Here is a 21,751-nt window from a genome sequence, read left to right as displayed (position 1 = left end):
ACCGCTAAATATAACTTCATTAGTAAATATTATTAATTTCTAATTTTCATAATTATACTTGTTTAAAAATTAATAATTGTCACTTAATCATCAATCTTGTGAATTACCATCCCACCGAAGATTGGCTTAGTCACAATTTTTTATTAAAAAATAAAGAAAAGGTCAGAAACTGATTAAATTTAATCACAGTTAACGAAAAATATCATGAGCCAAAATTTCATTATATGAATTTTATTTTGGAAAGACTTTAAAATATGCCAAAAATTAATTTTTGAATATTGTTTTTATTCACTAGATTCTTCCATAAAATTTAAAATAATATAAAATATATAGTGTTCCTTAAATATCTCCTCTTTGATTAGTATAACGTAACAACGTTACATTAGGACCTAAACAATTTTTTATTACCTCAGTGTATTTATTAAAGGTAAACAACTTTAGTTTTGTGATAAATTTTATCTAAAGTGTGTTTATTTATTTGTTCATATTTTAGATTAAAGAAAATTTTCCTTAAATGAATAAAAATTAACAGTTTAATTGAAATTGTTTTCTTTTTTCTTTTGGATTAAAAAGTTTAGTTGTGATTGTAATTATTTTTAAATATTTTTCTCTTATTGTAGGTCTAAAATTATACAAAAAATTGTGTTTGTTGTAAATAAATTAAAATAACAAGAACTACAATTGAGATATTATAAGTGATGCAAAGTTTCTTTCATTATGGTCGAATAGAGGTGTCTTCACAAGGCACTCTTTTTTATGTTTTCTCAAAGGATATAGTCTTAAAATTTTAATACTAAAGAAAAAATTGTACTTTTCAGGAATTCAAATAGAAACTTGAAAATGAAATGTGTTATAAATAATAAACTATTTGTAAATTGGTTTGGTTTTATTAAAAAATAACAATTTATAGATTGGATTTAGTTGGCTAAAACCGTTAAATATTGAGCTGGTCTAATATATTAGACATTTTAATGTGGAATGCAATCATTGATTTTGACCCCTCAAGATTTATAACGGTCAACGATGGTGTATTGAAGGATTCAAGGGAAGAAGTCAAAATTGAGTAGCCACTTTATCCCTCCATTGAAGTGCCGTGCTATTTGGACCAATTGGGACAAAGAAACTCCACTTAACATTGAAAATTAATTAATTAATTAAAAACACATAAATTAATTGTGTTTATAATACTTGCTAAATAATAAATTTTTCATTTATCAATTCAATATTCTACAACAATAACAACTAAGTTTTTTATATCTATATAATATTAAAGACTCATTTGGCACCAACCTAATGCACGGTTTGTTTAGCAGTGGTGGCAATGCTTATCCTTTGTTGAACTGGTTGATGTTGATTAGTGAAGCTCCCGGTAATATGAGATCTCAAAGAAGATCTATTATACACCGTCTTAACTTGACAAAAGACGGTTTCCAAGACTCGAACAAGTGGCCACTAGATCAACAACTTTATAGTTATGCTATGCTAAGATTCCCCTACTCAATGAGATCTGCGCAACATCAGTATTCAAACAATGAATATGTGAAATCATAAAGAATGATGAAACTTTCAGTTGGCTAAAGAATAATGTGAAGAGAGAAATCATAGAAAAGATCATGAGGAACCCACCACAATGTACATGATACGAGGAGCCATACTGAGCATCGATCATGAACTTGTTGCTATGCTTAAAAATAATTTGTGTGTGACAGTCGAGAATCAACAGATTTATGAATTATTTGCAAGCCTTCCTACTCTTCAAAATTATGACCAAATATAAGTTGCCTATTCCCTCCACCTATTCAATGGTTCGTGCACCAGGCCTTCAGAACATCCAGCCATGAAGCTAAAAGTTTCACGTCGCAATAAAAAAATGGCCTCCGATTGTCCATGTCAAACACAATGCCGCTCGCTGAAACCATCTGCCGAAATAAGACTGGTTATTAGAGCTTTAAGCCTTTGAGCACCTGGCCCTCGCCTGAGATCAGCAACTGTCTTAATAATGTAATGTTGATCATTGCTAGAATTCTTTTTTAGTCTGTCGTGCCATGCACCCCGAATAAAACCACCGGGATCACGGCCAAGGAGTTCCTTGTCAATCTTGTCTAGTACTGGGTCATCTCGGCCAAACTTCCTTGCAAACGGAGCATTGCTATCTACCATGCCTGAGAAGTCATCTAGAGTTAGGAAGTGTGGGTGCTGCTTTGGAGGGTTATCCCAAGATATGAAATGCAGGTCGTGGTTGACAGTGGTGTTGCGGAACTCAGGAGCGTTGCAGATTACTGTGTGGAAGTATCCTTCAGGCGATGAGAGAAAGTTCGCATAATACATTAGCACTGTTCTTGGAAGGTTGTCCCATCCCCATATCAAATATTCAATAAACTGATGTGTAAGCATCATCCAAGCAGAGCCTGCAAAGAGATCAATCATCAGTGAGGCATATGCTTAGTTACTACTTAATAAAATGTGCTAATAGCTGATAGCGCTGCAGTTCTAGATCGTACCATATTAAAAGGAAAAACAAAGAAAGAAAAAGAGTACACTGATACTCTAGTTAAATCAATTTTAAAGCAGTAGCAGGAACATCCCTGTATCATGACAAATTGCAAATGAACTAATGATGTTTATGTTGCATGAAGCTGAAGACTTTCTCATGGGGGGTGTCAAATGTCCACTTATCAGATGTCCACTTTCTCATTGTGCCCAACGTGACAGGCAAATAGGCACATGCCAGATGGTGCTCAACCTAGCCTGGGTGCCAAACTTAGAGCATCCACACCAGCTTCCCTATCTAAAATGCATAATTTAGGGTAAAAAAGTTACTTTATTAAATTTGAATATCCACTTATCAATACACCATATATCAGCTTCCCTATAGGATAGTTAATGCAAAGATTTTTTAACTATCCTATCCAAAATTTAGGGTAAAATTTTTAAATAGGGTATCTGATGTGGATGCTCTTAGCCTTGGTCTGGATTCGATTTGGTCCACATTGGGCCATCTCAAGTGTGGGCATAATATTTTCCCTATAAATACCTGATATACCCCTTCAAGAGTATTTAAAAAATTAATATATGGGGATATTATGGTTATTCTATTATTAAATTATAAAAAATCTAAAATACAAAAAAAAATTTTAAAAAAAAAGTCTTCTGCAAATAGACTGCCCCATTTTTCATTCTCATCTCTCACTAACAACTCTCAAATTCCTTTTTCAGTCTTCCATTACTCTACTCACATTGACTTGGCATCTCTGAGGACTTGGGTATATCACTTATGATGTGATGATGATCAACAAGTGGTTGTTGAGTCGTGATGTTCTACAACTTGTAGCAAAATTTACAAGGTAAATTGCATTGTATACCCAAGTGTTCAATCAGGGACATGCTACTCTATTGAATGTTACTTGGAGCTAAATTGATGGTGCGCATCCCTCTTCAAATGATTAGGTTGTGACATCAATATACCCAAGTTTTCAATCAGGGACATGCTACTCTATTGAATGGGGCTGCTAGTGTGGAAAATAAGTGTGTAACAATCTACGTCACAGGATTCAGGGACTTAAACATTATGGTAGAGCCTATGACCTGATTCTGCCTCAACCGCTAGAGAATTGGCTATCTGCTCAAATATAGATCTGTTCTTTTTCCAAGTCTAATTGAAGATAATATGATAATTTCTCAGTCATTTAGGGCAAAAAGTATTTGTCTCATCCTCACCTTTAATGTTAAAAACATGAGAAGACCTTAAACACAAGAAATGAAAAGACTTTTATATTCCATCTTCACAAACTAGGGTTTGGTCCAAGTAGTTGAGATTAACTCTTTATTGTTAATATTTTTTTACTTACTAATGTCTTCTTGATATTTAATCTGTGAGCATACAAACAGCCAATGGTATGCTTAACTTCATTAGGCCATAAATCATAAGAATATTAATAGCAGTAAATGTGCTTACTTTTTGCCATAAAATAGTATGCACCCATATTTAGTTGCATAGTCATAATCAACTAGACAATAATTATTACGTGTTACCATCAGATGAAGAAATAAGTGCAAAGGTGAATGAATGAGGTCAGGGTTATATGATGCTATAATGTGAGACTCCGAATACAGATCAGTAATCATCCTCACCATCAAGCTATATTTATCTCAACTATTTGAGGTTGGCTACATGAATCTTTCCTTCATTGAGCTCTATGTGAGGCCCACATCAAATCTGTTGATTAATATGGATATTGACTTTTCACTTGTCATCTCTACACTACTGAAGATTCTTATGTATTTTTCTCATACATTTCTTGCAACCAATACTTCATAGACCAGCTAAAAATTAAACTTTAGAGTTTTTCTGATTTATTTTAGAGTATTCTAAAGCAAATACAAGCAGAATTGCAGATATATTTGACGAAGATATATAAGACTTGTGGGATAACAGCTAGAAGATATATAAGACTTATGGAATAACATTTGGAAGCTCTATGACTATGGGGTTGAATATTCTAAAGCAAATACAAGCAGAATTGCAGATATATTTGACAGAGATATATAAGACTTGTCGGATAACAGCTAGAAGATATATAAGACTTATGGAATAACATTTGTAAGCTGTATGACTCATGAGGTTATCCAATGGACAAGTTTTGCAATAGAAGCAAGGAGTGTAAACAGAACCAATGGATAAGAGCATACATTGGTTGGTCAAATAAAATATTACGTGCACTAGAAATATGGAAGCCCTGAATTAGTCAATTATAAATTCAGGGTATGAAGTTCAGATACTACAATTTATCAATATAGACTATTCTATGATAGAGATTATCCTATGCATAATCTAGAAACTAAAACACTGGAAAACTTGTGAATATAATATTGAACCCACCAGCCAAAGAGAAAATTTGTGATATGAAACTAAACAGACTTTAATTTGTATATCTCTCTCTTACTTTATATGGTACCATAAACATAATCAGATTCTACAAATAATCATCATGTCTCCTCTAAGATGTACAAGATTCAGAGTCAGAAATATATTAGCCGACTCAAATGACTGGTTACTCTGTTTATTATGGCTGCTATTATTGCATGGCCAGCAGCATATTATTAAATATTTTAACAAACCAAGACCCCTTATTCATTTTCATTTTAGCTACATATATATACTTGATCATGGATTGCCAAACAGTTTATCTATAGGTAACAACAAAAGCAGGTAGAATGACTGGATACAATAGATGCTGCAGCCAAATGGTTGTCAAATGCTTCTTTTAACATCATCATCTGCAATGGCAATAAGCTTTTAGCCTCCATATGTGTATAAACTATTCCAACTGATAATAGGATGAATCTAACAATCATGAATCAGGTTTTTCAGTTGAGTATAAACTATTCCAGAAGATGCTCATAAATCCCAACTGATCTAACTAAATCCCATTTATGCCTGGTTACTTCTTTATCCATCTCACATTGGCAATCAATCCTATAACAGTGGATGGTTCTACTATATACTGTAGAATTTCCTAATTACTATTAACCTCGACAAAACATGTTCACGTGCAACCAATTCATCAAAGTTTTAGTGTCAATGTTGAACCTGATCCTTCTGACATTGCCTCTGACCATTGATTTGATCATTCAAAATGAAAGATTGCTATTTACATTAAATGTATTTTCATCATAAGGATTAATAAACATCCCTGTCTATCAGGATATACTTCAATATCTAGGAATTTTATTATTATTAAAACACATTTAAAAGGACACACACATATATATACACTAGACAGCATAATCATATCCACCTGACAGGTACCATGATACATAAATATGATGACCAGCATGCATGCACAACTGAAATCTGTGTTACTCAACCCACTAATGACAGAGATGTTTCTCCGTAGTATTCGTATCACATAAAAAAAAATAAGGCCATAACTAAGCAGCTAAGTAATTGTGGTCCCGCCTGCCTACAAATGTGATTGATCAAGGCATCACAAACATATGTGCAATCGATTGATTGAACTGGGCACTCGACACAAAAAAAAGTATGTGAAACAGATACAGAATTCTTTATGCATGATTTACGAGACTAATACCAGTAAATAGCTTGAATGCAGAAGGTAAACCCCTTTTTTCAGTAACCCAGAACACATCCGCCTTCTGCAAGCTATAAAGCCCGGGATCTATAATCAAAGGCCTAGCCCTGTGGAACCTGCACCAACAAAATATAAATTCCATTTAGGAGACAATTAGTGAAACCAATCACCATACAACTTTTGCTTGAAAAAAATAACTATGGACACAAATGGTGAGAATGGAACAAATGTTTACATACTCTTTCCATCCAATGTCACTAGTGTGCTCAATATAGTTGAAATCTCTAGGCAAACTTGATAGTGTGTAGAGTAGATCTGCCAAACAAAAGCACGGGAAATCAAGAAGAAAGCTAAGCGAAGCTATTGGGACTTGGGATACATGTTTCAGTTTTAGGGTAAATCACTATGGAGAATACCTGTTGTGTAATTTCCAGAATTTATGATAAATTGGAAATATAGCAGGATGGACAAGAGCCAGTAAAACAGAACAAAGAATGCCCTTTTTGATTATAACGGAAACAAAGCTCAAAAATGATTAGCACTGGGTCAAAAGATAGATTCAGTTCTTTGTAAAGAGATGCATGATAGTGAAAGACTGGTTGTTCTAATGGTAGAACAACGAAGACCAAACATTAGCTACTGATAAATTTGGAAGCTGAAAAATAGCATTAAAGGGAACTTGACAGGAAGAAAGCAAAATCTAATTTCAATGCAGAAAACCTTCATTTTTCTATTTGATTGTTGTTTCAAAAGTAATTTTCACCAGATGAACATCAAGAAGAGTTCTATCGTAGATAGCATCTCAATCGACATAGGAATGTGGAAGGCCAAATCTACCAACAAAATGATTCGTTTACCAGCCATAATGCTTGTTCAATTCATATTTTAAGGAAGAATATAATGTCCAACTTGATAAGATTAGATTCTAAGAATAGATGAGATCATGGAATTGGGAAAGTACAGATCTTGAAGCAAATAAAGAAAAAACAAGCAAATGATTGAACGATGGATCTTACCGTCCTGCGTGATGAGAGGGTAATCGGAGGCGCTGAGATTAATGAACCAGTCCCAGTCGCCGGACTCCTTGAGGAGAATGGAGGCGGCATGGAGGGTGTTGGCAACCATGGTGGGACCTCGGTAAGTGACGAGGTTCGCGCGAGTGACCACCCTGACGTTACCAAAGCGAGCATAGACGGGGTCGCCCCGGATAGCCGTCGCAAGATCTAACCGTTCCACGGCCGGGGACTCGAGATCGAGGTGCAGAACGTACTGGTTGGTCGGATGGTAAAGCGCTCGAAGGGTCCTCTGGATGCTGAGTCCATCGCCGGAGGAGCCGGAGATGAGGTAGGCCAGGCGGGGGACCGACCGCCCCGAGGAGGAGGACTGCGACAGCTGGTGGAGTTTGGACTCGACGAAAAGCGAATCCTCGTAGCTCGGGGAGGCGATTTGTGAGAAGGAGAAGAGGAGAAGGGCCTGGCGAGACAAGGAGATGGCGGCGAAGGATGAGGACGAAGAGGAGGAGAACAGGAAGGCAGATATGAGGAGTGAGGAGAGGAAGAAAGAGGCGAGCAAGGGCACCACCCACTTCCTCCGCCACTGCTGCGACAGATGCTGTGCCGTCGGTGGCTGCGGCGGCTTCGTCTCCATGGCCGGACGCCAGTCGGGCGGAGCCGCTCTGATCCGTCAGACTGCCACCGCCTCCTCTATCTCCGGTTTCCAAATCCAGCTAACGCCACGAGCGGGAGACGTGACGAATTAGGTGAGCGGATCGTGATCGGGATGTCGGTGATTGGGGATGCAATGCTCGCGGAGGACCGACTTAAGTCACTACTCTAGCCGCGAGCAGGACGGAGGCCACGAGACGCGACGCGATCAGTGACCTAAATTTTCAATTAAATATCATTGTAAATCATATTTTTATAAATTTAATATCTGAGATTAAATAATCCAATTTTTTTTTAAATGATTGAGGGTGGGGCCACCGTTCGGTGTCTTTACCAACCTGTTGTTGTGGACGCGGACGGCTATAAAAGCACCCGTCGTCTGCGAACCCAATCTTTTCGCCACCCATTCAATGATACTCCGACATGTACCTTCTTAGTCATTGCATCAGCAGGCGGGACAAGGTCAATGCGCTCTGACAACAAAAGTCAGGGTTGCTCATACGTACCTACATTGTTGATTTGCGAATCACTGTGGGCCACACCTTCTGGATTCAATTCGAGTAGCTGAGTAGGGGAGAATTTTCTATATTTAATCAATATTAAAATGTCTTTTAAAAATTTTATTTTATTATTAAAATGGTAAAGAATAATTTAGACGACCTTTAAAAAGAATAAATTAAAATGAATTAGAAGCATTTTAATATTAATTAAAAATTTTAAAGTAGTAGACATTTGCACACACTCGATGCATGCAAATGTCGAATATTTTTTGTTTTATTGTTACACGTCTTGTTACGACTTGCCAGCAAGACAAGAATCCGACAAGAATCTTTTCTCTAATGGAATCTTCTACGATGGTGGTTAGCCCTCGAACCTATCATAGCCCTCTTCAGTCTTCATATTTTACGTCGTTCTCATCTCTTGCCGTCCACAGTCACCTTCGCCCTCCCAAGAAGCCTTATTTTTTTTATCTACGGCTCGATATATATTAGTGGTTGTTGTTCTTAATTAATTAGCATACCTCGAAAAGTTTTTGTAAAGCTATTTTTGATAGGAAATAAATGTAGTTCGGGTATTTTATGAGAAGACCCATAAAATGATATATCTGTTTTCTAAAATACCTTTTGCTAATAGGCTTTTGCCTAATCATTTTTCGGTCAATTAATAATTGACTAATTGTGATTCTAATTTTAAGTTGATCTCGTTGGACAATCGGCGGAAAATTTTGAGGAATTAGTTAAATTTAAATTATATCAAATTTAATTTAATTAATTTGTCGAGATGATCTGAGTAGATAATCTTAAGTTATTAGTGAAGGACTAGTTCTTACCAATTGCTGAGTGCAGACAACAGAGCGATCGAGTGGGCAAAGTGGCCGAGCAACCAAGTCGTAGGGTTGATAGATTGGTCGAGCGGCCCCAACATCCTGGCGGCTGAGAGGTCAAGGAGTGGAGACCACCGAACGTTGAGTCTTAGTGGACGAGTGAAGCAGAGTCACCGACCAGGTGCGAGCAAGGATCCTCTGGTCTACTTTTTGTGGATCATCTCTCCCAGGTGCAGCTTCCGAGCGAGTAGTATAGCAGTGGCTGATCAGGCCGAATGGCGTAGAGTAGCTGACCGAGTAGAGCAGTCAACCTGAGTGACAAAGCGAGTAGAGTGGTTGAGCAAGTGAAGCGGACCAAGGCAGAGTGACCGACCGAGTAGAGCAGTCAGCTCGAGTGACAAAGCGAGTAGTGGTTGAGCGAGCGAAGCGGACCGAGGCCTGTGATAGACGCATTTTTCTTGAAATAAATTCACTCCACTTCCAGTTATGCTTCGAGATTTTGTTTATTTCTCAAGATATAACGATTAATCGTGATGCTTGGTTGTTCCACTCGGGAAAATTTTGTCCAGATTAGTCTGACATTAGACGCGCATAGGGCACACGAGTCAACTTAGTTCAGTGTAATCCGAACTCTGGATTGGCACCTCTGCACACCCATACATAAGAGAAAGCTTCTCCTTATACATTTGTTCACATCATTACTACATGTGAATCAATATAAACCAACCAATATGTCTTAAATTTTCAATATAGAACTAAAATCTCATTCATAATAAAACTTCTTTACTCTTCCACCTCTTCTCAATTCACATACATCTAATCGACCCAAATTATTTAGTAGTTATAGAGACATTAAATTCATGCTAAATTGGTGGTTTTGTAAATTTAATCTTTTAGGATCATCAAATATTTTTATACAAAAATGCTTAAAAATCATATCTAAGAGACTATTAGTTTGCTAAAAAGTGGATCAAACAAAACTGGTGAAAGAGTAATTTGAAAAATAATTTAGTATAGTGTAACATTTGATTATTCTATAAAGCTCAATGCGTTATTTAGTGAAATGTCAAATAGAAAGCGTATTATCCTCGACGTAAATTTGTTATATATATATAAAGTATCCTACTCAGGACCTCTAGAAAAATACTTTTGTTATAAATTAGTCATATATAAAATACTTTTTAAAATGAAAAATGAATGATCATGTTAGAGAATTGTCAAGGATTAGAACTAAGATACAACTGAGATATCAAAATATCTGAGAGAGATGTATATACATACTAGGATTTCACTTACTATGTCGAAAATATTGGCATCGATATTGCAATTGATTATTCAGGTACCCAATACTCGAAGTATAACCACAACTATCCAATCAGAGAAAATCCAAACTGAACTCGATAAACCAGTAAGCAATTCAGTTTAAACAGATTAAGTATCGAGGGTATCTATTTAAATCTGATTGCCATCCATAGAACTAACTCTATTTAAACAGATCATGAGAAAGTGAGGCTTTTGCTATCTTCAATCTTTCTTTCAGGGCATACCTTTCTTTGTTTCAAACTTGAGAGATCTCCCTAAACTGTTCAGTTTAACCTAGAATCACAATTTGTTCCCATAAGCAAGTATGTCAATGAGCATGAGTATGAGAATGTAATGCACAACTAACATCACTCAAGACTATGAATACTCTTTGTTTGCATTCAAACAAAAGTTCATTTCGTTCCTCAGGCGTGCCTCAGCCTATTTCTGTTAAGCCAAGCCTCCAACTGTAGCCGCAACCAACTCCATTAACTCTAAGAGACCCAAAAGTTTAAAAGATTAGGACACCAGTGTGCATGGAGATCATGACACTTACACTTAGTTCCACAACAACGTGCTTCATTTATTGAGCCCAGCTGCCAGTGGATGCCTCACTGCCATGACTCACCTGTCGCAGCTTTAATTATTTGACGTTTACCTGGAGTTGAGGGGACCTTTGAACTGCAATCATCCTCTCTGTTCATGTACATTGATTGTTATCTTTGGCAAACTGTTACTCTGTTGTTTTTTTCTAGTTTTTTCCTATGTTCTGTTGAAACTTTCCTGCAACTAATTTCTAGTCAATAGATATATCCAAATTCGACCTCAACATGTTAGAAAAGGAGATGGTATATCATATTCATAGGACAAAACTAATGCCCAAAAAATGTCTGTCGTTATCAGTTCAGTTCATCAATGAGATCCTTGCACACAGTAAATTCTAGAGCAGAAGATAAAGATTCACCAGGGTTGAACAAGTGTAGCATTACAATTAATTTGGCCTCTGTTACAGCCACAAGCACTAAAGTTTCATCTCCTAAAGGATGTGTGGCTTTTTGACAACTGTAAATGGAAGATGGAACACTTTAAATGCCATATTATTAAAAAGTTTTTAATGACAGTGATTCGCATGCATCACAAGGCTTTAAATTCTCAGTAACAATAGTTAGTTGGTGCTCACTCTTGAACAATGTAGTAATAAAGGAAGAGTCATTTAGTGTGAGGTGATTCCTTAACCATGACAATTATTAATACGCTTCCACTGAATGTGAATTGGAAACATACATACTGTATCGTTTCAGTAAGTAATTATGTTTCTGGTTTTCTTTCAGTCTCAAAGAAACCTTTTGCTAAAAGTCAAGAATCCAAAAAGGAGACTGGAAGACTTTTAGCTAAGCACAGCAATAGTGTCCTTATTGGCAGTATCTACTTTGGTTTGCTTAGCATATAATACAAGAATTTTAGGCAAGCTATAGCTAAATCAACTTTAATTTCTAGACCTTTTTTCATGGTAAACCGAGATAGAGATGCAACGAGCAGAAAGGGATTTGTGCTAATCATTACAGAGAATTTATAGACATTCCACATCAAAAAAATAGAAAAATGAGAAAACAATCCTTAATTATCTGTCATTATAATAATAATGGATGTTTGGTAGACATCAGAACTGCTTTTTTCCATCTCCATCACTTTCATAATACACTATGAATTCTTGATAAGGAAGCAAAGATTCACAAATAGCTTAATTATGCCAAAACAACAATCCTTTTCGCCCATTTTACCTTTGTGTGTTGAGGGAGACTTCTAAACAACCTTAATTTATTATATTCACAACAGAACACTTGTAATTAAACTGAATCAAACCAACTAGTTTATGCAATTATATATATATAAATATATATGTGTATATATGCTTCATTGATGGTGACTAGAGGAAGAAGCTGTCTTCACCTACGTCATCACCGGCATGCGAGGGACGGCTCCGGTTGAGGAGCTCTTCAATCATCTGCAAGGCCAGCCGATTCTCCTCGTCCATTGTCGCTTCTCCGACCTCCACGGCTGATGAGGAGGAGGAGGAGGAGGAGGACGAGGCCTGTTGGACGTAGTCGGCTCCTAACATGGGAGGTGGCATTGCATGTCCGGGGGCCGGTGAGTTGCCGAGCTCGACGGTCATGACCCAACTGGAGGCCTCTCCGGATCCGGCGCGCTTCTGCCAGACGCCGATGTGGGACTTCTCGGTGTCGAGGCGGAGGCAGGTGAGCGCCGGCGCCGGCGCGGCCTTGCGCAGCTTGGCGCTGAGCGCCTCCGAGAGCGCCTTGTGCGCCGCCGCGTCCGCGCGCAGCGGCACGGGGAAGTTAGTCTTCGCGTTGCGGCCGCTCATGAGGACCGCCGCCTCGTCGTACGCCCTCGCCGCCTCCTCCGCCGTCTCGAACGTGCCCAGCCACACCCTGCGCTTACTGCGTCAAGCAAAAAAAAAAAAAAACAAATCACTGCGGTATTTCCACAAACACCTACACTACACTTTTAATGTATCAACAAGATCACGAGGCAAAGTGCTTACAGAAGAGGGTGTCGGATTTCAGAGACCCAGGAGCCCCAGTGGCGCTGCCTCACTCCACGAAACTTCTTGGACTGTACCATGATGCAGCAAATGTGGTAGAGCCGTAGAGGAGAGGAGGGAATTCACTGACAGCAAAGTACAAAGTGCTGCAGAGACCGTGATTGAGAGGAGTAAATTGGATTGATTCATAGAAAGAAGAGAAGGTGAGCAGGATGGAAGGAGGTTGCGGAGATATATAAAGTGGGGGTCTGGCCGAGGAGGTGTCGGTGAAGCGTGGAGGTAAACAACGGCGGTCGCAGGACGCGAGTAATAAACTCCTCCACCTACGCCCATCGAGGGCTCATTTATGTCTACTCTAGAGTCTGGATGAGAAAAGGAAAGCAATCAACGATAGAAAATTATCTTTGGAGAAAGAGAAAAGAATGGGTGAAGAAATCTTTTCTTTGCACACTTGTTTATCTTGATAGAGGAAGATGAATATTTATGATATAATTTTGTAAATAAAAAAGAGTGCATGCGTCATTTTTTTGGTACATAATGTAATTTTATGAGTTAAAAAGGCTACATGTGTCATTTTTTTTGGTATATGGTGTAATTTTGTGAATGCAAAAGGGGTACATGCGTCATTTTTTTTTCCATCCGCTGCTTTCCGTCCGATTTTGCGGTGATCGATTTTGGCTCCAAAATTATCCGCTGATGGATTGCGTTACTTTTCCTTCGGAAAATTTTAATGAAGTAAACGGTGGAAAAATTTTCACCGTGAAAACTTTTCCTTAATTTTGCTTTCCACTCTCCCAAGTAAACAGACCGTCCAAAGCCGAGGAAGATTACAGAATACCCTTTGCACTTGTGTGGCGTGGAGGACAGAGGGTTGTAAATAAATTAACCGTTCATAAATAAATTTAAGTTTAGTATTAATTTGATAAAAAAATTATTTATATTTGTTTAATATATATATAATTAATTAAATAAATAAATTTAAATAATTCGTTAAATTAAATAAATAAATTTGATATTCGTAAAAATATTCAGGAATAATATTCGTGAATAATATTCACGGACCATATTCATTAATAAAAACTCTTATCAATATACTAAATAAATAATAAAATAAAATAAATAAATAAGTTTGAATTATTAAATTTAATAACCAATTAAACAACTAAAAATTTAAGACAATCAAATAAATTTGAATTGAAAGCTCGATAACATTTAAACGAACCAAGCTCGAATTAAGTTTGAATTGAGAGTTCTATAATATCTAAACGAGTCAATCTCAAACTAAGTTTTAAACAAGCTCAAGCTCATTAAAAATAAACTAAATCAAGCTTAAACAATCATTTTAAAAACTTAATTCATTTTAAACTTGGCTTGACTTGGCTTGGTTACTTTATCAAATAAGCTTGAACATCCTAAAGTTCGGCTCAGCTCGGCTCATTTATAACCCTAAGTACAGTAGGAGCATTAAAAAAATCTCAAACATGAAGGGGTTATTCAAAAAATATTCAGCAATTTACCAAAGGGTGCATGTAGCTTTCTGAATCTACCAAAAAACACACGCTACTTTGATATTTACTAAAGAACGCGTCTTTTAAAGTTCATTTCTCATTTTATCTTTCTGACAAATCTGATTTTTTTACTTTTCTATGTTGTTTCTCACTTTCTCTTCTATTCCTCTCTCCTATGCATGTAACTAATATTATTTTTTCTCTCCTCTCTTCTCTTTCTTCTCTTTTTCTTTTCATATGTGCATGCATAACATAGACCTGATATGCAAATCATATCAGGCCCACGATGTTTAGAGTTTAGTTGATTTTTTTGATAATATTTTAATACATTTAGAGAAGTCAAAATAAACAATAAATAACATATTTGAACTCTTAGTAACCCCAGAAATTGATCCATTATTTAATTCAGCTTTTACAGAGGTATAAAATTATAATAATGATGAATCGATAAAACTCCTCATGCGTGAGCCTAACATGGAGGGTTTTTTACTATTTTTTTATTACATTTTAATATCTTATAGATGTAAAAATAAATAATGGATAGCATATTTGAACTCCTTGCAATATCAGAAATTTACAGGAATTGAAATAGGCGTAATTGGAGCTTTCTAGATCCATTAGTGGGGTTTGACCAAAATCCGCTAATGGACCTAGAGAGTTCCGATTGCGTCCATTTTAGTTTCTATGGATTTCTGATATGTTATCTATTATTTATTTTAACTTTCAGAAGATGTTAAAATCTAATAAGAAAGAGTCAACAAAAATTCTCAAACATTGGGCCTGATATGGAATACATTGGGTCTGATATGATTCCATATCAGGCCCAACGTATGAGATTTTTACTAATTTTTTCTTATTATATTTTAACACATTCTGGAAGTCAAAATAAACAATGGATAGCATATTTGAATTTTTTTCAACATCAAAAATCCACAAGAATTGAAATGCGCGCAATCGGAGCTCTCTAGGTCCATCACTGGGTTTTGACCAAAATTCACTGATAGACCTAGAGAGCTCCGATTGCGTCCATTTCAGTTCCTATGGTTTTTTGATGTTGTAAGGAATTTAAATATGTTATCCATTGTTTATTTTGACTTTCAGAATGTATTAAAATATAATAAGAAAAAATCAGTAAAAATCTCATACGTTGGGTCTGATATGATTCATATCATGCCCAATATGGGTCTGATATGGAATCATATCAAGTCTACGTTGGGCCTGATATGGAATTATATCAAGCTCAATGTTTGAGAATTTTTGCTGATTCTTTCTTATTATATTTTAACACCTTCTGGAAGTCAAAATAAACAATGGATATCATATTTAAATTCCTTGCAACATCAGAAATCCATAGAAACTAAAATGAGCGCAATCAGAGCTCTCTAGGTCCATCAGTGGATTTTGGTCAAAATTCACTGATGGACCTAAAGAACTTCGATTGCGTCCATTTTAGTTCCTGTCGATTTCTGATGTTGCAAGGAGTTCAAATATGTTATCCATTGTTTATTTTGACATCTATAAGGTGTTAAAATGTAATAAAAAATTAGCAAAAAAAACCTCCATGTTAGACCCAGGAGTTTTGTCAATTCATCATTATTATAATTTTATACCTATGTAGAAGCTGAAATAAATAATGAATCAATTTCTGAAATTACTAAGATTTCAAATATGTTATTTATTGATTATTTTGACTTCTCCAAATGTATTAAAATGTTATAAAAAAATTAACTTTGACTTCTCCAAATGTATTAAAATGTTATAAAAAAATTAACTAAACTCTAAACATCGTGGGGCTGATATGATTTGTATATCAAGCCTATATTATGCATGCACATATGAAACAAAAAAGAAGAAAGAGAATAGAGGAGAGGAAAAATAAGATTAGTTACATGCATAGGAGGGAGGAATAGAAGAGAGAGTGAGAAATAACAGAGAAAAATCAAAAGTTAAATTTGTCATAAGGATAAAATGAGAAATGCATTTAAAAAGGTGCATTCTTTAGTAAATATCAAAATAACGTGCGTTTTTTTGATAAATTCAGAAAGCTACATATACCCTTTGGTAAATTGTCGAAAAAAATTCCCTTTTTAATTTTTCCGTGTGTTATTTAGCCTGATAAATTGAAATCATGCACGTGACACGTCAATCTTATGCTCAAATTATACCTACTTACTAAGCCATCCACGAAGTCCAATCTTCCAATTCATAAAAAAACCGTGGACTAAAGAATAGACCATTTAAAATTACGATTAAATTAGGGTCACGATTCAATTACAATTGGTTATAATCTCTCTTTGAGTTTATTGTCTCTCAGGTTATAGTTTAGGTCGTAAGGGGTGGCCGAAGATTACTCAGAGGCTACCCCTCACTCGGCGTTTGGTAGCCTGACCACTTGCCTACCGCTGGCAGCCTCCGGATGACCTTTGGTTATCCGTTCTGATCCAAACTATAATTTGAGAAGACGGTGAATCCAAAGAAAAATCGTAACTAATTATGATTAGATCGTGACTACGATCCAACTATAATTAAAAGTAATCCATTTCCTAATTTCTTTTTTTTTATTATCAAGGAATCTGGTATCGCCATACACATACAACACGTAAAATGTTTTAATCTTCACAAACTTTTGGTAGCTTTTCTCAGTGATCATAGATTATATAATCTCTAGCCCTCAGACCTCAGAACAGAGTTAATACTCAAAGGATAGAATTTTAACAATGGATAAGAATTTTGAGCCACTGTTGTGATAAATAATCCTCCTATTTAACAATTGTTTAGACCGTGGGGCCGCCTATATAAGGCGGTTGGTGTGAGTATTATCATATTCTGTATCAATTAGATTATATAATCTCTTTGAATTTTTTTTTAAAAAACTCTGCAATATATTTACTTATAATTATAAGCTGAGTCAAGACAAATGGATGACTTTGCAGTTGATCTCACTTTGGGATGCCTGCTGACTAGTTCATGCAGTAGATGAAAATCCTCAAACAGCATGGAATAAACAACAATGGAATTTAAAGATGGAATTATAATTCTTTCACAATATCGGTCAATATTAATTAAAAATAATATTTAATTTATTTAAATTAGTAACAAAATTAAATTTCTATTACTAATTTAGAATATTAGGATTTTCTAGCCGATTATTTTCCTATCATCTCTCCGGCTGCCGGCGTCTTCTCTCCAGCACACGATCTCCTCTCTGGCACACAAGTAATCCTCTCCCTTCTCCCTCCCCTCCTATCCCCGGCCGCGACAGTAAGTTCTCGCCGAGGTCACAAAGCTGGCCGCGGGCTCCTGCTATGCTGCATAGAATTATTCTAAATAATGTGTAAAGCTAATTAAATATCCGAGTCATGAGAACTTATTAATTAATTTTGCGTCAACTATAGTCAATAGGTCAAGCCAAACCTTAACTTTTAACTGCTCTATCTGAACAGCCTTAAATCTTTTCATCTTTATTGTTCACATCACTTGTTTTTTAGACGTTAGCTAGGTGAATTGATGGTGTCTTATAATTAGTCTTTATTATAGAAATTAAATCCTAAACTTTTCATCTCTTTACAGCATAATTCTTTACTGTGTCACATAAATTTCTTCTTTATTAAGATATAGAGAGAAAAGGAGGAAGATGACAAATGCACATGATCACATTAATTACTGTTTATCACTAATTGATTGGGCGTGTGCAAAGAAGTGGCAAGGATTAAGGCTTAAATTTAATCATATGAGTTCAAGAATTGAAAAGTTGAGGGTGGCTCAATAATTCCACAGCTTTTTAATAAATGACTGTCTAGTTAGTTACATTGTGGACAAGTTATATGGACAGTACACTGCTGAATAGATTTTGTCCTTGCTTGTCCAAGATTTATGGATCATGCAACAGATAATTAATATGTATTAAAAGATATTTGTACTCATCTACCTAAACATGATGAAATATCTTGAGCAAATTATTTTGATGTAATTTTTTAGCTATATTTGAGAAAACCTAAGTTAACTCTTTTTTTTATTAAAGTGTTGAATTCTTATAATTAAACGTCGGACCATTAGCTTGTCGGTTAGGGCATTTGAAAGCTGCGTGAGACATTTAATTTATTAATGTTGCTGTCATTTTTAATTTTATTAAATGTAAATGTTTACTGGAATGCATCCAAGTACTGTATTTGTATATGTCAGGACTAATGTACAACAGCCTTATTACTAGGTTAATTAACTATTATAAATTATAGTTTCGTACAAATGAAGACTTTCTCTCTCTTATTATTTTATTTTATTTTTTTCTGTGATTTAAAACCATTGTACATATACATATTTTATTTATTTCTATAATTTAAATCTATTTTAGGTGTGCATATGTATATTTATACTTTGAAACCATTTAAAAGCATTGTGCTCGTCCATTATTGGTGTATTAATAAAAAAAAAATGATAATTCAAGTTACTCTTATTGATTATTTGTGGGGATTGAATTGTACAGATACTATAAAACAATTTAAATATTTTTTTAGTGTATTAATGAACAAAAGGAACTCGTGGTTTTCTTAACAAATTTAAAATAATTAAAAGTGAAATAAATAGCTAATAAGTGTCTTAGACCTATGATTTTAGCATTATTAACACCATCTTACTTGTAGTCTTAGTTTTGAAGGATTAACAGATGATTTTTTTTAATAGATGGTTATCTAACATTATAAAAAATATATCATTTAGAGATGAATCCTTTCGTCTCTAACACATGTATTTTCATCACTGACATACTTTGCGACAATAAATATTTGTCACTAATATTATCACAAAAGCAGGTCGCAAACCATATTTAGCGTCGAAAGTAAATATTTTCTTTGCTAAGTTTACATAATATAACATCACCAAGCTTGCCATAATTGCCACTAAACTACACCACGGTTAGCGATGATTTTAGCTTGATTTGTAGCTAACTAGTGAATGTTATTTGTAGCTAACTAGTGAATGTTAGCGACGATGTATAGCTAACTAGTGAATGTTAGCGACGATGTATGAGAAATTCATCACTAACATTTATTAGTTTTAGTGATGAATATCAAAAAAATTATTGCTAAAACTAGTTGTTAGAGATGAATATATCAAAATTCACCGCTAACCATGTTTTTTTAAAAAAAAAATACTGACAAACAATTACTGTTGGATAAAACAATCTGCCAGAGTAATTTGGGAGTTTGTCGAATTTAAATAACTAAAATTAAATTCAACTGATCCGTTGAAATGACCTATGCTGATAATTTCAGGCTGCCAGAAGGGGCTAATTTTTGCTAAGTGCTGTCCGCGGAGTGGCTCAGCGAGTAGAGCGTCCGCGTAGTAAAGTCTAAGTGGTCGAGTCCAAGCGTCCAATTGTCGACCAGATAGTGCGGTCGGGTAGACGGAGAGTCCGATCAGGTAGAGCAGCCGAGCAAGCTGAGCGATTGGGCAGTTAGGCTGATTGAGCAGTTAGGTCGACCGGGAAGAGTATCCGAGCAATTGACCGCCTGGGCGAGCGTACAACCGAACAAATTGAGCGAGCGGCCGAGCGAGTGACTCGAACGACCAGGCGAGCAGAGAAACTAAACGGCCGAGTGAGCTAGTGAGCAGCCAAGCGAGTGACACGAACGACCGAGTGATCAGAGCGGTCAAGTGGACTGAGCGAGATGTCGAGCAAACGTGTAGTCGGACGGGCTCATGGCCGAGCGGACAAAGAGGCCGAGCGAGTGAACAATCAAGCAAATGAGTGGTCGGATGGGCTTGCAGTCGACCGAACGGAAAAGACCGATCTACTTAGCGGTTGAGTGAACTTGAGGCCGGTCGAGTAGAGAAGCCGAGCGAAATTGAGGTCGGCCGGGCAGAGAAGCCGAGCGAGCTAGTTTGACGAGCAAGAGGCCGAGTGAGCTTTTGCCGGACGAATGAACAAAACGATTGGGCGGGCGAAGCGTAGAAATCGGCCAGGCGAGTGCACTGAGAGAGCGGCCGAGCGGGCGCTACGAGCGGCCGAGCGGGAGCTACGAGCGGATGAGTGATGCAAGCGACCGGATGTGCGAATCGAGGCATGCGATATGTAGTTTCCTTGAAATATATTTGCCCCACCTCTGGCTGTGTTTCGAGGTTTCCTCGGAACGTTTGTTTCCCAGGATACAATAGGGAACTGTGATTCTCATCAAACACTGATGGTCATGGTGAACTGAGAGATATCTGACTGCTACCACGGGCACTCTGCATTAATGATCGTTTAATGATCATTATTCACCAGCTATGAAACGCCAAGGTTTCACTCGGCGGTATTAATCTTTCTTTAACGGATCCGTTACACAAGCAGTAAAAAGATTTACGTGGCAAAATATTGATTGTTCCACTTGGAAAAATTTTGCCCCAACAGGTCGTACTCGCACACGAGTCAATATGGTTCAGTGCAATCCAGACCCTAAATTTGCATCCCCCTGCACTCCCATACGTGAGAGAGAGAGTCTCTCCCCATGCATTTGTTCACGCCATCAAAATATGTGAAGCAATATAAACTAACAATTTACTTTGAAGCTTCAAATGTGGGACTCAAGTCACATCCACAATGAAGTTCCATGTCTCTTCCACCTCTTCTCCATTCATATATATCCAACAATTACAATATAAGGGTTAGAGATGAAGTTGGAGAAATTTGTCGCTAACCACTTGTGGTAGCGACGAATTTCTCCGAATTCATAGCTAACCATATGTTTTTTTAAAAAATAATTTTATGTATTTATATTCATATCCGGTATACAAATTTACAACTCACAACATTTACAAAATTTACAACTCACAACATTCAATTATTTACAACTCATACTTTACTACATTCACAAAATATCATCAAATTCACAGCATAAAAAACATCAAGTAACACAAATAAAGTTCACAATTCTATCAACAAGTTCATAACACAAACATCATCAAGTTTACAACTCTAACAGCAAATAACACAACAAATAAAGTTCACAACATAAAGTTCACATCCAAATTCATAATTTTAACTTCAAGTTCACATCCAAATTCACAACTCTAAGGTCAAGGAAGAAGCGGTGGAGCTGAAGAGAAATCATGGATCAAGGATTATAATACTCTAGATGCCAAGCAGTTAAGAATTTGTTTGAACATGTCTTGATATCATTAATTTCAATTTATCTTGGGTGCACTAACTAAACTAGGGTTTTTGCTAACTCTTTTTTTGTGCCTTCTAGTTGTTGTTCGACGGATTCAAGTTTTTCATGCAATGCTGCGTTAGTTGATATTGTTGGACTCCGTGGTAGTTTTGA

At 36.2% G+C, this 21,751-nt stretch overlaps 2 protein-coding genes across 3 annotated transcripts; both read right to left on the bottom strand.

Moving 5' to 3' along the window:
- Positions 1-1,655: 1,655 nt before the first annotated feature.
- On the bottom strand, positions 1,656-7,922 carry LOC121988810 (beta-glucuronosyltransferase GlcAT14B-like). The gene is made up of 4 exons (XM_042542483.1): positions 7,109-7,922; positions 6,332-6,407; positions 6,093-6,208; positions 1,656-2,408 (listed from the first exon to the last, which is right to left on the bottom strand). The coding sequence occupies exons 1-4, from the start codon at positions 7,737-7,739 to the stop codon at positions 1,891-1,893; spliced, it is 1,341 nt and encodes a 446-aa protein (XP_042398417.1). The 5' UTR covers positions 7,740-7,922; the 3' UTR covers positions 1,656-1,890.
- A 4,092-nt stretch (positions 7,923-12,014) lies between these two features.
- On the bottom strand, positions 12,015-13,242 carry LOC121988811 (ethylene-responsive transcription factor WIN1-like). Of its 2 annotated transcripts, none has more exons than XM_042542485.1 (2): positions 12,943-13,242; positions 12,015-12,829 (listed from the first exon to the last, which is right to left on the bottom strand). In XM_042542485.1, exons 1-2 carry the CDS (start codon positions 13,020-13,022, stop codon positions 12,310-12,312), a joined length of 600 nt encoding a protein of 199 aa, XP_042398419.1. In that variant the 5' UTR covers positions 13,023-13,242; the 3' UTR covers positions 12,015-12,309. The 2 variants fall into 2 exon arrangements, with proteins under 2 accessions (XP_042398419.1, XP_042398418.1); XM_042542484.1 differs by having other exon boundaries at positions 12,017-12,838.
- Positions 13,243-21,751: the final 8,509 nt, after the last annotated feature.

The sequence above is a fragment of the Zingiber officinale genome, chromosome 6B, assembly GCF_018446385.1.
Source record: "Zingiber officinale cultivar Zhangliang chromosome 6B, Zo_v1.1, whole genome shotgun sequence".
Taxonomy (NCBI): domain Eukaryota; kingdom Viridiplantae; phylum Streptophyta; class Magnoliopsida; order Zingiberales; family Zingiberaceae; genus Zingiber; species Zingiber officinale.
This window is presented reverse-complemented; position numbering and strand designations above follow the sequence as displayed.

What these genes read in the sequence shown, in the direction of transcription:
- LOC121988810 (XM_042542483.1), bottom strand. Translation starts at nt 7,739, where the DNA reads ATGGAGACGAAGCCGCCGCAGCCACCGACGGCACAGCATCTGTCGCAG. An exon ending in CCCTCTCATCACGCAGGACG is followed by an intron (nt 6,408 to 7,108) that starts GTAAGATCCATC and finishes TTTGTTTGGCAG; the next exon opens with ATCTACTCTACACACTATCA. An exon ending in TGCATTCAAGCTATTTACTG is followed by an intron (nt 2,409 to 6,092) that starts GTATTAGTCTCG and finishes ATCTCTTTGCAG; the next exon opens with GCTCTGCTTGGATGATGCTT.
- LOC121988811 (XM_042542484.1), bottom strand. Translation starts at nt 13,022, where the DNA reads ATGGTACAGTCCAAGAAGTTTCGTGGAGTGAGGCAGCGCCACTGGGGC. An exon ending in GAAATCCGACACCCTCTTCT is followed by an intron (nt 12,839 to 12,942) that starts GTAAGCACTTTG and finishes TGCTTGACGCAG; the next exon opens with TAAGCGCAGGGTGTGGCTGG.